The 15,501-nt window shown below is 34.5% G+C and overlaps 1 protein-coding gene across 1 annotated transcript; it reads left to right on the top strand.

Moving 5' to 3' along the window:
• Nucleotides 1-11,901: 11,901 nt before the first annotated feature.
• LOC142181266 (17.3 kDa class II heat shock protein) lies at nt 11,902-12,760 on the top strand. Its single transcript, XM_075254189.1, has one exon. It carries the CDS (start codon nt 12,011-12,013, stop codon nt 12,482-12,484), a length of 474 nt encoding a protein of 157 aa, XP_075110290.1. The 5' UTR covers nt 11,902-12,010; the 3' UTR covers nt 12,485-12,760.
• Nucleotides 12,761-15,501: the final 2,741 nt, after the last annotated feature.

Genomic DNA, 15,501 nt, shown 5'->3' with positions numbered 1-15,501 from the left:
CACCCGCGCGGTTACTGTTCACGCACGGGTACTGTTCTCTGCTGCAGAAAATACAGCAGCTTTTAAGAAATTTGCAGCACATCCATTTTTCACTAAAATTACTCTAACTCCATCATACGAACTCGGAATTAGACGATTATTGTTCCTATGAGTCACAAATAATAATATGAACACAACCCTTCAATCGAAACTCAATTTGGAGCTCGTTTGCCTAGTTCAATACCCATTTCGCTCGTTAAACAATTAACTCACATTTCACGTCAAAAACCCAATCGCGACTTGATGAAATTAAACCAAAATTTCCAGATCAGTCCTATAATTCATGATTTAAATTCTGGAAGTCTCAAAATCAAATTTAGATCTCTAGAACTAAAAATGAACCTTTAGATCATTACATTTATGCTCAAAACGGCAAAAATCTTCCAAAAATGACCCGTTGGGCATCCGAAACACACCCGAGGCCCCCGGGACCCCGACCAATAATACCAACCAGTCCCAAAATACATTACGGACTTTCTCAAGGCCTCAAATCACATCAAACAACGCTAAAACCATGAATCAACCTCCAATCCAAGTTTTATGAACTTTAGAATTTCCAACTTCTATTTCCGATGCCGAAACCTATCAAATCACGTCCGATTCTATCAAATCACGTCCGATTGACTTCAAAATTTGCACACAAGTCCAAAATGATATAACGAAGCTACAGAAATTCTCGGAATTCCATTCCGACCGTCGGATCAAAATTTCACCTATCAACCGGAAATCGCCAAAATACTAACTTCGCCAAAATGAGCTAATTTCTTCACCGGACCTCCAAAATTAATTCCGATTGCGCTCCTAGGCCTTAAATCATCCCCCGAAACTAACCGAATCATCAGAATTCAATTCCGAGCCCTCTAACTCACAAGTCAACGTCCGGTTGACTTTTCCAAACTAATTCTTCCTTAAAGAGACTAATTGTCCCATTTCATACCAAACTCGATCCGAATTGACTCAAATTCATCAAGTAAACATATTAAAATATGAATAAGCATTTAACGGGGAATACGGGACGAAAATACTGGAAATGACGGTTCGGGTCGTTACAGATACCTCCTAGCGCATGCCCTATTTTCCGACCAACATCCTTTGATATCCAGTGTAAAGGAATGTTTCAAACTTGAACCCACATATTACTCTCGTTAAAAATTGGAGAGTCACTCTCCAATCCTGGTTTCCGAGGATGAATATTGAAGAGGTATCTATCATATAACCATGGAGTACCAAGTTTAACTTTATCCAAACTTTCCTTGTCTTTGAAAATGTACTGGAAAAAATTCCATTTGATTTCTTTAATTTGTAATCCTATAGGGTTTCCCCAAGCCAGAGTCATAGTGTTCCTAATTCCATGAAAATTCACCTTTTTGTCAGAGATCACCTTACCAAGAATGCTTACTTCACATTCTTTCATGCTTGTCTGAATATCTGGAAACGCTATTGCCACAACCTCCTTTTCTTCCTCCATTAGAATAAATTTATGAAGGCGTTCTGTAATTTCTCCATCTTCGCACTGTAAAATTCCTGATACTTATGATTTAGGATTTGGTATATAGAACAGAAGTTTGCAAAAATTGGGGAACAAAAAGGATGAAAGTAGCAATTTTGATTGGTTTATTTATTGAAATATACTTGAGGGTGTGATTGAGAGGTGAAATTGAAGTGATTTCTTGTAGATTTGGTAAGTTTAGTCGAGGAATAAAACCCCACAGAGGGGAAAAAGCTCTCAGTTGTAGAGAGAGAAAACCCTCAATTGAAGAGGGACAATCTAAACATTCTCCTTCATGACCAATATGCAGGGGCGGATGCACGCTTCCTCAAGCGGTGTCATGCGACACCGCTTCGTCGAATAGTTTTACTAAATATATGTATTAATACTGTACGGAAATGGATAAGTAAGAAAAAATGATACCACTTGACATAAATTGTGCCTTGGTGTGTTGGTTTTGTGCTTGATTTTGCTCTAAGAGGTCAAAGGTTCAAACCTCAACTAGCACATTTTTCTTTTGTAAATATTTGAGAGAGCCTTTGTAGTTAAAAATTGTGATGAAGTAGAGTTGAATTCAAAATCTTTTTTAACTTAAGACTCAACAAAATCAATAAACTAAGGTTATTTCTTGTCTAAAAGTATGATAATCAAAGTAACATTCCAGTTCTTTTATAAATTTCGACACCGCTTACAAAAATTTCTGCATACGCCCTGCCAATATGGCATCTGAAATACTTACTAATACTATTTTGGTTTAGGTACTGACTAAGAACGAATTGAAAAGGACACATTTTTTTATCATTTTCCTTGTCAAAAATATAACTTTAACTTATGCATGATCCAAATAATGGTTAGTAATGTTAGTTTAATTCAGAGGGTATTATACCTTCTTAATCGGTTGGTTATCTAAGCTAGAAATTTTGAAACTTGTAGAAGCAATAAAAGATAATATTAGCAATGAAATAAAGTGAGGACATCCCGAATTCAAGAATAGATGGGAATTCATGAGTGTCTGAATAAGCAGTAACAATGTGGTTTAATTTGATATAACGGTAATAATTTATGTGTTATGTTATACAATTAAAAACATCATGACAAGCAAAATTGTATTTTATTATACCGAAAATACGGAACTCGAATATAATGCTTTGTTTCATTTCAGTTTTCTAAGAAAAATGAAAATGTCAAAAAAATTAACGCAATTGGGGTAGTATATTCCTAAGTACGGGTGCTCATGATACGATTTGGGTCAGTTTTTCTCCCAAAATAATACCAATTTTCAATATTGGAACCAAACCAATCTAATTGAGTCATTTTCCATCGCTTCAGGTTTTATCGATTTTTTTTTGTATTTTTGTCATTTCTTTTAAAAAATGTGAAATACATTATCATGCACATATTTTACCGACTATATTCTAGCATAATACTACCAAGCCAATAATCTTTAGGAATTTTATTATTTATTAAAATATTTTGATGATAATTGAACTAAATAGTGATGAATAATTTAAGGACTCAATTAAAAATAAGTTATTTAACATAAAATAGATTCTTGGACTTATCAAAATAAAAATTACAAACCAAACTAAAAAGTAAAGACAAAGAACTAAATTACTATAGAGGCAAAAAAACTAGATTACAAATCAAGACTCTAAGAGGTTACCGTAAAATTTTATTAAACTTATATAAAAATATACATATATACATGTAATTGTAATTTTTAAATAGGTATTTATATAGTATTGGTTTGATTCGATTTTTTCGATTATTTTTTGCTTAAAATCAAAATCAAATCATATTTTATCTGTTTTTAAATTAAAAATCAAAACCAAATCAAATCCAAAATATATCGATCTTTTTCTTATGGTTTAAGTGTGTTTTCGGTTTGATTCAGTTTTTTCGTTTTTCATGAACACATCTACCAACATGTTGCCCTCATGGCTGACCTCCTTTCATTATGCTAGTTGTATGGTTTTTCTATTATTATTATTACTAGTGAAATTTCCGCGTTTCGTGCGGTTATTTAAAAACATAAATTCATTTTTTAAATTTGAGGAAGAATATTTAAACTTACAGTAAAACGTTTTCTTTGAAACAAAAAGAAATTGGTTTAGCCTTGGCAATAGGAAATATGAGCATTTCACCAAAGGATGAGATTAATATGAAACGTTTCCATTCACATTAGATCTTTAAAGCTATTAAATACATGAAAATTCACAAATGCACATCCTCTCATGAAACATCCCACAACACTATAAATAGAGGTCCAAAATGCATTCAGCCTTCTTAAACAATTTCTCCATCACAATCATTTTCGGATTTTAATACCAATTGAGAAGTGGTTTAAACGTATCAAATGAGTAGCTTAAGTCATGGGAATGACATTAGATGTATCATTATTGATGATCCATGACCATACATATTGATTAAATTAAAAGAAGTGCTATTTATTTGATGAATAGACATGTAGATTGAGAAAATCATGTCTATGCTTAACAGTAAGCCCACACACGTTTGTATAAGCTCCCCAATATACAGTCCCTTCATATCTTATTTAGCGCACATCTTATTTTCTAAATCTCCTGCTATGAACTTCACATAATTGGTAAGTGATGCCATCTTACGATTTTGAAGTCCACCAATCCAGTGTTAAGATACACCCTTTGAGGTTGAGAAGAGCTTTCCTCAAAGCGACAACTTAATCACTTTATACAAATAATTGCAACCAAAACTGATAAGCAACAATTATAAAATTAAAATGAAGTTGAAATCAGAAAGCACAAAATGGGGAGATTAGTGTTGCTCGCCATTGCTGACTGAGAGAAGCAAAACGTGATCGTAAAGAGTGATTTGTAAAACCTAAAAAGAAGAAATCAGTATGAACATTTGACAATACGAAATTTGATTAAACAAATAAATTAGAAATAGTTTTAGTGGTTGCAATGTGGCTTAGCGTTACAGTCAAATATGAAGGTTACATATGTTTATAAACCAATGAATTAATCCAGCTATCCGTGTCAAATTTTAAAGGTAATATATGTAATAGTTGTAATAGTTAAAGACAAATCAGAAAGCTAAAATTCTTTATAATTATGGGGAAAACATATCTTAACATAATTCCTAACATATTTATTTTGGTTCTCGCCAAAGAAGTAAGGAACCTAACGAACCAAATTTGCATTTCAGGATAAATATTTACTATAGTTTATTTGAAAACTTATGGACAATTTACTTTTTTACAACTATAAAGTGGAGGTAATAATGTGGAAACAAAAATATACTGAGAGTTGAGGAAACACAAACTGATCCAAAGAGAAATTCAATGTTGACGAAGTTGCTCATCTCTGCTCTACTGAATAAACTGCACCAAGGCAAATAAACTGTGTATAAATCACCCGACCGAATAAACATTTAAAAAAAGAAGAAGTTGTAAAGCAATTCAAAAGTGATGTGTTTTTCCTTGTGGGTTTATTTAAGAATCATGTAGATGGGGAAATTCCAAAAAAAAAAAGAGAGATAAATAATACATCCGTGAGCATGGGGAGGTTCCCCATTAGATTTTAATTTTTTAGCTTTATATTTATATATAAATTATTGACAAATTTTAATTAAGTTCCATACACGTGCAAAGATAATGTGAACATTACTTACTTTCCGTATATACAAAAAATTCATATTCAATAACGAAAAACTCAAGGGAGGAAGATCATATGTTTCTCATAAGCATCCATGATAATTTTGTGAAAGCTCTACTTTCATAATCTCAAATGACTGCAATTGTTATTACGGAATAAAATGCTAGAGCAGAAGGATAACTCAAGAAGACTAATACACTATCCTCGTGGAAATTAAACAATTTGTGTTGTGTTATATTGGTGGTACTCAATTATAAAGGAGAACCATACATCTAAGCACATTACCGGCCTCATTCCCCAATAAAGTGATGTAAATGTCCGGTGTCCTTCTGGTTTAAAATTATACACAATATACAAAGCAGGTATATTTTTATTATTCCACTAGAAAGAGTATTGTAACTTTTAATTTATATAGAACCGCTATATAAGACCCAAGAAAAAATGCAACCTTTGCACGTTTTCCATAAAATAATAGACATAATCTGAAAATTGAAGGTTATTACCACCTAAATAAGCTTCCTACAAGTCAAAAATAGAGTGAAAGGAAACTCAGCCAGGGAAAATGAAGAACTAATATTTGCTAAATTACCTAACAAAATATTAAACATATTTGTGACTGAAACAAAATCTTAAGCCAAAGCAATGACTACCTGAATGGCAGCATCTTAAAGAGCTGTAACATCACGTGCCAGGTACCTAGTCAGGTGAGAGGATAATCCAACCTGTCAACAAAATGACAGATTCAACATAACACATCCAGACTTCAAGAAGAAGAATAGATGAACGTAAGATCCATTTAAACATCACCAAGAAACAGTCAAAGTAATGAGGCTTTTGGGATTTTCCAGCAGAGGATAACAGTATAATAATATTAATATAGCAAGAATTCTATAAAATAAAATGAAAATAAGAAGTAACAGGATCTATCGAGTACTAATATCTGAGATTACAATGAAAATCTAATATAGTCTAAACCATGGGCGAAGCCACCTTGAGCAAAGGATGGTCAACTGACCACCCTTCGTCGAAAAATTACGAAAAGTTACACTGTGTATATAAGTAAAATATTAATTTTAGATATATAAAACCTATATTGAACACCCTTTGTCGGAATTTTTTTCTACTTCTTTCACGTTTGAATACCCTTAGAAACATTTCTGGCTTCGCCACTCTAAACTCCATATGAGTAAACTATAATCAATATTTATGGACATGAAAATTAAGTTCAATGGTCATCAGACATCACTATTAAATAAAAAAAATCTCCCTAACCATTAATAATGATTGATTGCACTTAACTCTGCCTATGTCGCCTCATATGTGCATTTTTATGAGTATCTTCTTCTCTGGATTTTGTATTTTTCTTTTTCTCTCTTATTTCTAGCACTATTTCTGTGATATCGATTTAGTATTTTAACTACCTTCGCTCATCTCTTCATCGCTGCAATGACCGTTGGTGAGTCTTAATCTTTATTTGTTTTTCCTTTAGTTTTTGTTTTCCAATTTGGTATTTGCATGGATATGGATTGTAGGGTAGTTAGTTTTCTTCCTCCTTAATTTCTTCACCCATCAATAAATTATATACACATATGATAAATCTTTATAAGTAAAGCAAAATTTTTGTACTACGTATCAGAGACGCCCTTAATTATCAAATTTGAAAAAGTTATGTATATTATATCTTTATACTCATGGTTATCAATTGTGCAAAAAGCATAACAGTTAAGAATCTTTGGGGCGTACCTCAAATACGAATGGATAAGGTAAAATTGAATCTTTTGACAGCCTTTTGTTAGTTTGCAATACCATCTATCAACCTAAAAAGAAAAATAAATGATGTTCTCAACTGAATTGTCAAACTTCAATGGTCTTTGATTTAAAATGCTTAAAAGATATGCAAAGAAAGCATAGTTGGTAAACATTACTTTGAAAGGATTACAGACCGGCAAGTGTAGAGTAAATTTGCAGCATATCTTGAATCCGTGGGCAAGGTCAACTATGGGGCATATTTTCGAACACTTCATGGGCGTCAAAATAAGCAATTGTTATCCACTTGTTCTGCGCTGGCAAGGAGTAAGTGAAAGACGGAGCAAAATGAACAATCAAAGCGGAAGTAACTTGAAAAAGCAATTGAAAACGGCGGTGAGAAAAGAATTTAGAGATTAGCTAAGGAATTAAAGTAAATCAATGAAGGTGCATCAAAGAGGATAATAGGAAAATAGAAAGATAAAGAGGATGAATACAGAGAAAGAAGAGAAGAAGGGGAACAAAGAAAGTAAAGAATGTGTTAGGAAAAGAAACCGTTGTTTTTGAAGCGTTGTATGTTTTTCGTATATGGTGACTTTTGGTTTTTTATGGTGAAAAATCAGAGAAAATCGTAAAAAATCACAGAAAAAGAAAAGTTGAGTTTCTGCTAGATGGGAGTGTCACATAACCTGTATTAGGACCCTCAATTATAATTATACTAGTGAATTTGCCGCCTTCGCATCGATTGTTAAAGAACATTAGTAATATCAAACAATTATTTTCTAAATTAAACAAAATTTTTGAAAAGTTAAAACTGATTTTTTTACAACTATATTTTTTGAAGCATTCCTTAATCAATTACGAGTATAATCAGTACATGTCTAGTAGCTTGGGAAATTGAAGGCTGGCACACTACACTGTACCTGTTCTAATAGTTGTCTGAGAGACAAAAGCCTACTCTTTTATTAATGGCCTACATTATACTACTCTTTCGACAAACCACAGACAACAAAACAACTAATTTCAATACCTTAAGAAGTGCCATAGATATGTCTAGCTCTCTGGAGCTCTGGAGGAACTAAGTGCTTCGTTGTGACTTTAATGCGAAAAATATAATCTTGTTCAATTAAAGTAATGCAAACGCAGAATATGAAGTGAATGCTTACATGTATTATATGGAATACAAAAGAGCAGAATGGTTAGTTAAAGGTGATTATTGAAAAAGGAAAACTATTTACATATATATCATACCGAAACATATGGCTTATTACTGCACAAAGTCCGCCGTTTACTCTAATATTGAGATGATTGTGCATATACGCTCATTCCTAAAATTTGAAATATTATATAGTAATTAGAAACACTCAGTGATGCAATGAATCGGATTGTGTTAGCCTATCGCGATAAAATGCATTTAGCTTTCCCAATGGATGTCAATCCAAAATGCCACTAAGAGACCAAGATATTTTTGTTAAGAAAAAATAATTTTTTTATTTACGATACCATAATTACATCCAAGCTGATATAGAAATACAAATTAAATAGAAGAAATTACAAATTGCATCACATCATAAGTTAGTAAGAGTCCTAATGGCCAACCTTTCTTACTTTCTCACACTAACATAACTCAATTAATTAGAACTACTCATACAGATAAAGTATAAAGTACAACCACTGATCTTTGAATTCAATATTCTAGTGAGTACTTGTATCTAATATAAATATTATTTTTTTTTGAAAATTATGAGTTTTGATGAGCTCTTTTAGAAGAAACATATCCTTCTCTTAAATGCAGTCAATTACTTCGAAAACATATTTTGTCGTGCAACCCGTTGACACATTGCTCCACAATGAACAACTGAAAATGACAATAAAAGTGTGTTACAAATACTATTTCAGGCGAAAGGGATTAGACAGATTAATTCAAAATTAGGTACGAGATACAACAGTAAGAAGATGCATTAGTCCTCTTACACCAACTCTTACCATACGTAAAAGCCGGCATGACATAAAACAGAGTTTAGATATCTAGAAACACATATATAAGAAGATAAATTCACTTCTGGTATAATGGTGGACTTCAACTGCTGCCAACATAACATAGTACTCTATCTTTGGATACCTAAGAGGACGACACTTGATGCCGATAACCACAAATTTGCCTTCTAACAACAAAAAGTCGTTTTCCCTAAAAGCTTCAAAAATAATTTCTCTATACAATGTAGTAAAAGGTTTTTATGAAAAAAAGAAAGTAATACAAATGAAATGCACAAGTACCAGTTCAATATCTTTAGTCAAAATTGCTATCATGATAGAAATTTCTATCTTTCGTGCTTTCCTGCGCCTATGTAGGAAATAGGAATGACCAACGGAGAATGAGATTCCAAGTATCCCATTTGTGTATAGCAAATGGAATTGGTATTTCTCTGAACTTGAGTTCTCAAATTTAGGAATGCTAAACACGCTCGCTTAGCCCTACAGTTTTACAATAAGAAGCATACTCATTAAGGATCTAAACTCTAAAAAAGCATTACACAAGTAATGCATGTAATTGAAGTATGTGTTACCTGGGAGGAAGAAGAGGAAGAAAGGGAGACATTATCAACACACCTTTTTTTTGGGCTAAATTCTTTAGTAACTACTTTTTCTCAGAAGGTCATATGCCCTTCATTGAAGACCTACAGTAGAAGAAAAATCTAAAACAAAATCGTAACACGCTCTAGCAAGTCAGAATTCAAAGGACATGAATTGTTATGAAACTTAGTACTAGGGAAATCAACTTTCACCAGTAGTTCTAACTGGTGTTGCTAAATGTAGTCAAAAATCCATTTAGACTACAATATAGCAATAAATAGATTATTCTCCAGCTCTTCCCGTACCGATTGGATCTCCAACCCAAACAATGAAATCCTACCAAAAAATAGTATAAATAAAGATCTAAAATCATATAAAATCTGATAACGTCAGAAGGATATGAGGGAAAAAACTGTTATGACTCTGTGAAATTTGACATATCATAATACCCTCTCGAAGCAATCTCTATGAAATCATGGCAAGTTTTTGATACATACTTGTAATACATCTACTTTAAAAGGACAATTTCATTTTCTCCCTCATACATTAGACCCAACTGCAACATAAGTAAATCAAAAGGCAAAACAAATATAGTACCTCATTTGTAAATGAACCATAAATTTTAAGAGTGACCTATGTAGGCCCTGGTTCTGCACTTTGCCACATCTCTGCTATAAGACTATAAATAATCAAAATACAAGAGGGAATAATCAACGCAATAACAACGAATAAGCGAAGTGTTTCACCAAAATAGTTAAATAAATTTAAAGAGAAATTGAAATCATACAACACAAACGGGTGAGAATAGGTTTGCTCAAAATCGTTGACGTAAATAAATGAAACTGGATCATAGAGAGCGAATGCTGAAACCTAAAAGAGGAAATCAACACGAGAATCAACCAATAAGTGGTTCTATTAAGCAAATCAATTAGACAAATTTGAACTGCATGCAAAGTTGCAAGCAGAAAAACAACGAATTGTGAAATAAAGAAAGCCCCAAAAGCAAAGTACTACACAACAAAGAAAAAATGAATAAAATCTGCAGCTATAATCAGAACAATGGGAACATGAAAAGGCAAATAGATAGAACTATCAAATGGAAAAGGGAAACGGGAAAAGGGGAAGAAGAAGCAGTAGCAAAGAGAGAGAAGGTACTGTCGACTGATATTATGTGCTTACTCTGTTGAAGATTAAGTGTGGCTTTGCGGATTGTCCTCTGCCGGATTAAGAGATAGGTAAAAAAATCAGTTTTCTACAATGGGGAAAAAAAAGTCAAGCCATCAGTTTCAATGGAGAGAGAGATCGTTTAATCAGGAAGATAGATAATCGCAAGGGTGGCTCTTTTCTGGTGGAATATGAAAAGGCGTCTTTTGGAGTGTTTATTAATCGAAACCGTTTTGCTTGTTCTATTTAGTAGAATAAAAATAAAAGGAAAATAAAATTGTGAAAAAAGGAAAAAATAGATAAATATAAATACTGGCGTATGAAGGTGTCACATCACCTTTTTTTAGCCCCTGCTTTATATATTTATATAGATATAGATATATAGATTTGACTAATGAAAGGATCTTCAATTTAAATACGAAAAATTAAGGAAGTTCATTATATAAAAGGACTAATTGTGATTGATTCAATCTCAATAAAATCATTACAGAAAAGTAAATAAGCAAATAACGAAGGATATTTCATATTTCCAACAAGTATCTTCATTCCCAGCTAATTCATGGGAGGCCCATGTACTATTTCTTCCACTGCTAGCTAGAGCATGCGCTATCGTATTCGTCTCATGCTAGATATGGACATATGGTGTATGGGAGGATGGTTCATTGCTCGAAGGAGAAACTTGTGAACTTGTTGTATGGTTGATAGTAAGTTATCCCAACAATGATCTAAGTTCCTAGGAGAATAGCCTAAGATATCTATGTGAATTTCCTAACATATTTTGCTATTTGAGTCTCACTTCACTTTTCATCAAACCTTGTTTGAAACTTACGCATCCCTGTCCAAAATGTTGCTTTTATATAGCAAAACAAAAAAATATTTAAGTTATCTGCACTGTTAGGTAAAGATAATTTTAATGATCAGTGTGTTTTAATATATTATAATAATAAATTAATTAATCTACTATAAATATTTATAAAATAATTATTTTCACGTGATATGGTTATATAAATAATTTTTGCACGACAAATGAATAGAGCTAAAAGTTAAAAGACAAATAAAAAAAGAGCCCAAACGGAGAGGAGTAAAAATGTAAAATACATTACATGCTAGCAATTTGAACGACATGTAACTCGACCACATTCTAGACGAATGTAGAACATGGACAACGTCTAAACAGAAACTCCTAGAAACTTGCCACCTTCCTCTTCTATTTCTCTCCAGAAGCTTCCCTGTTTCCACTATTTAATCACCCAATCTTCATTCTTCCCTCAACATCCCCAGCAATTCAATTCTAAAACTCACAAAATTCCACATCCAAAAAAATCCCAGGATCATTGGAACCAAGTCAACCAAGAAGAGGAGAATGGATTTCAGGCTAATGGGAATTGACACACCACTGTTCCACACTCTCCAGCACCTTATGGACGCCGCCGGTGAAGATTCCGACAAGTCCGTCAACGCCCCATCAAGGAACTATGTACGTGACGCTAAGGCAATGGCTGCAACACCAGCCGACGTGAAGGAATACCCTAATTCCTATGTTTTCGTTGTGGACATGCCAGGGTTGAAATCCGGAGATATTAAGGTGCAGGTGGAAGATGACAACGTGCTGCTGATCAGTGGAGAAAGGAAGAGAGAAGAAGAGAAAGAAGGGGCTAAGTATATTAGAATGGAGAGAAGGATTGGAAAATTCATGAGGAAATTTTCTCTGCCGGAGAATGCAAATACTGATGCCATTTCTGCTGTTTGTCAAGACGGGGTCTTGACTGTTACTGTCCAGAAGTTGCCTCCTCCAGAGCCCAAGAAACCCAAAACTATCGAGGTCAAAATTGCATGAGATATTAGAGTAGTTAATAATTACTCTGTTTTCTGGACATGGGATTGGGAAATGCTCTGTTTTGATGGTAATAAAATGGTAGAGATCTAGGAGTGGTGGTCTTTCCCTCTGTTTGTCTTTAATATTTCCCATGTTTTTTGAAGTATGATGAAATGTGAAGAACTAAATGTCTAGGTGTGCCATCTCTTCTTGTTTACTGCAGGGGAGATGCTACTACTATCTAGTTTTGTTTCTTCGACTACTATCAATATAGAGAGTGCAATTGTTCCTATCCAATGCATAAGTGCAATTATCTCAATATGGAGAATGCAATTTCTTTTTATCTGAACTCCTTTATGTCTATGTTTGACCAAAAAATTGCAAACCCTTCGTTAAACTAATTAATTTTGTGTCATGAGGAATTAAAGATAACAACCTCAGATCTATAAATGACAGCAGTGAGAGGAGATTAAATATTGTGTGCATTCCATGTCTAGACATAATTAACGATGATGGACTATCAAGCAATAAATAGCATTAAATGACATTAAAGTAAATAAGGAGAAGAATTTACCTAATATTGAATGGGGTGGATAATTCCTTCTTCTGACAAAGATTAATGATAGATAAATAATAGAATATTGGGACCTTTCTCGAATCTGATAGATAAGTGTGAATAATAGACAATCGAATATCTTTACAAAGGTAATGTTTGTATTTTATCTAGAGAGAGTCAGTTTTTCAAAGAGTGTTCTTATCAGACAATATTACATGTCTTTCACCTTATCTCTCTATCTACTTATATGGACATACCCATAATCAATCCTAAAAGTATAAGTACAGTTCTCCTAAAAGATCCTATTACAAAATTAGCTGTTGCTGTTGCTCCTAACATTTGACCTAGGCCATCATTGGCTGCCCGGCTATGGAAATTATGTACTAGGTGACCTCGACCAAATTACTTTTCGTAATACCTCTTCATGTTAAATTTCCTTGAGGCAGATTTTGACCTATACAGTTAGTCCCTTCGCTTATTGAGGTCGACTCTAGACGATCTTGATGAGCGGACTTTGTTAATCACGATTAGAAATTTAGGCGAGTATGTTGAATAGTAACGTTTCAGACGTGATGGCTACGTGGCACTTTGCGAGCCGTCTCTTATAGTCGCGTCGATTCAGAGTGACGTCATGATACCATGCGTAATGATTACGCATTTTCCCGATGTATAGTATCGTTTCTTGTGCCTCTGCCATTTCGATACCTGCACTGGGCATTGACAATTTGTTTCCTCGATATTGATGCCCGAGTTCTTATAAATAGGGATACGAGATCCTTTGCCTTATTCTTTGCACTCTCAAGTATTGAATCCCTGGTGTATCTTTCTTCCTTCTTTGTTCAGAGTTCTTGCTCCCATTACACCCTTACTCTCATATCCTCATCTTCACTTATTTTAGTGACTTCCGCTATTCATACCTCCTTTGTGCTTGCATCTTCTTCATATATAAACAAATAAAGATGGTTAATACATTTTCTAATTCTGGGGGCATTTAACCCGGCTCCCTTGGCAGTGAGCATGCCTACCCATGACGATGGAGTCGCCATTGTTGTATAAGACGAGAGCTTCCCTACGGTGGAGGAAATAATTCCCTCGCAACGAGAAGGCTAGGTCCGACTTCTCAAAGCGGCTCGAGGACGGCCCTGAGGCCGTGAAATTTGAGATAGATGTGGCTGCTCCTGCTGACTTCAGGGCTAAGTTCAAAATTTCGGCCCACATCAACCTGGTACCGCCTGGTCGTGATATGGTGCAGATCCACCGCCCCGGATATTGCGCATTCTACGCATATCTGTTCTATGTAGGCTATTCTTTTCCTTTTCCCTTATTGGCGAAGGAATTCTGCCGTTACTACGACATCTGTCCGGTCCAGCTTTCTCCTTACATATACAAACTCATCCTCATGCTGACGAAGTGCATGGAATTGGCTTCCACAGAGTCTCTCTTCGCAACCTGATGCATCTCTTTGCGCCCAATTTCCATAAGGGGCGATGTTGCATATTCGTCACCGTGGAAGTAAAAGTCTGGTAGTAAAGATGGACAATAACGCAAATCGTCGATTCTGGCTAAATTTCTTCTACGTCAAGACTGAGGACGTAGTGACAAATGCCAATGGATTTCTTGAGGCATGGAATTATGCCCGTAAGTATTTTTGCTAAGTGCTTATTTTGCTTATTTTGGCCGCAACTTAATCATTCTGTTTTTTCTTCGTTCAGCCGAGGCCGATCCCCCTCTATTGGTTGCAGACATTGGTTGGGTCAGCCAGGTCTTGTCCCATACGGCGGGGATTCGCGAATGGTCGGTTTTCATAAAAAGCTTGGGCCCAAGACCCCAGCAATCGGTGAGTCGTTTGCTTTAAGTTTTCGTTGTTGCGGCCTTCTTGTTGTGTCAGACCTCCTTTTTTACCTACACCCCCGAGAAGGGTATAAAAGGGAGTTTTTTCCAACTTAAAGTGACAATCGAAACGGAATTATTTTATTTAAATTCAGAGTCGCCACTTGGGATAATTATGGTGTCCCAAGTCACCGGTTCAAATCCCGAGTCGAGGAAAATGTTGACTCTGTATTACAGTCCGCGAACACAGAAATCCGGGTAAGGAATTCTGTTAACCCGGGAGAAGGTGTTAGGCATTCCCGAGTTCCGTAGTTCTAGCACGGTCGCTCAACTGTTATAATTGGCCTATTATCTGATTTTAGTACATGTTTTAGCCTATGGTTCGATTTTAACTTTATAGCCATTTTTATTCATTTTTAGGAAGGTTGCAACGTCATTTAAAATATGTCTCGAACCACGTCACATAAATGCACCCGTAGTTCGCCACACATTTCATATAACATTGTTGAGATTTGGATTTGGGTCACATAAATGTGCACCCGAGTTTAGGGAAGTAATTTTTAAATAGCGCACCTAAAACAACTACGCACTTTATGAATCATTTCCTAACTATATTTGAGGTGTATTGTAAGGCAAGGAATCATGGAACAAT

This window comes from Nicotiana tabacum, chromosome 1 (genome assembly GCF_000715075.1).
Source record: "Nicotiana tabacum cultivar K326 chromosome 1, ASM71507v2, whole genome shotgun sequence".
Classification (NCBI taxonomy): Eukaryota; Viridiplantae; Streptophyta; class Magnoliopsida; order Solanales; family Solanaceae; genus Nicotiana; species Nicotiana tabacum.
This window is presented reverse-complemented; position numbering and strand designations above follow the sequence as displayed.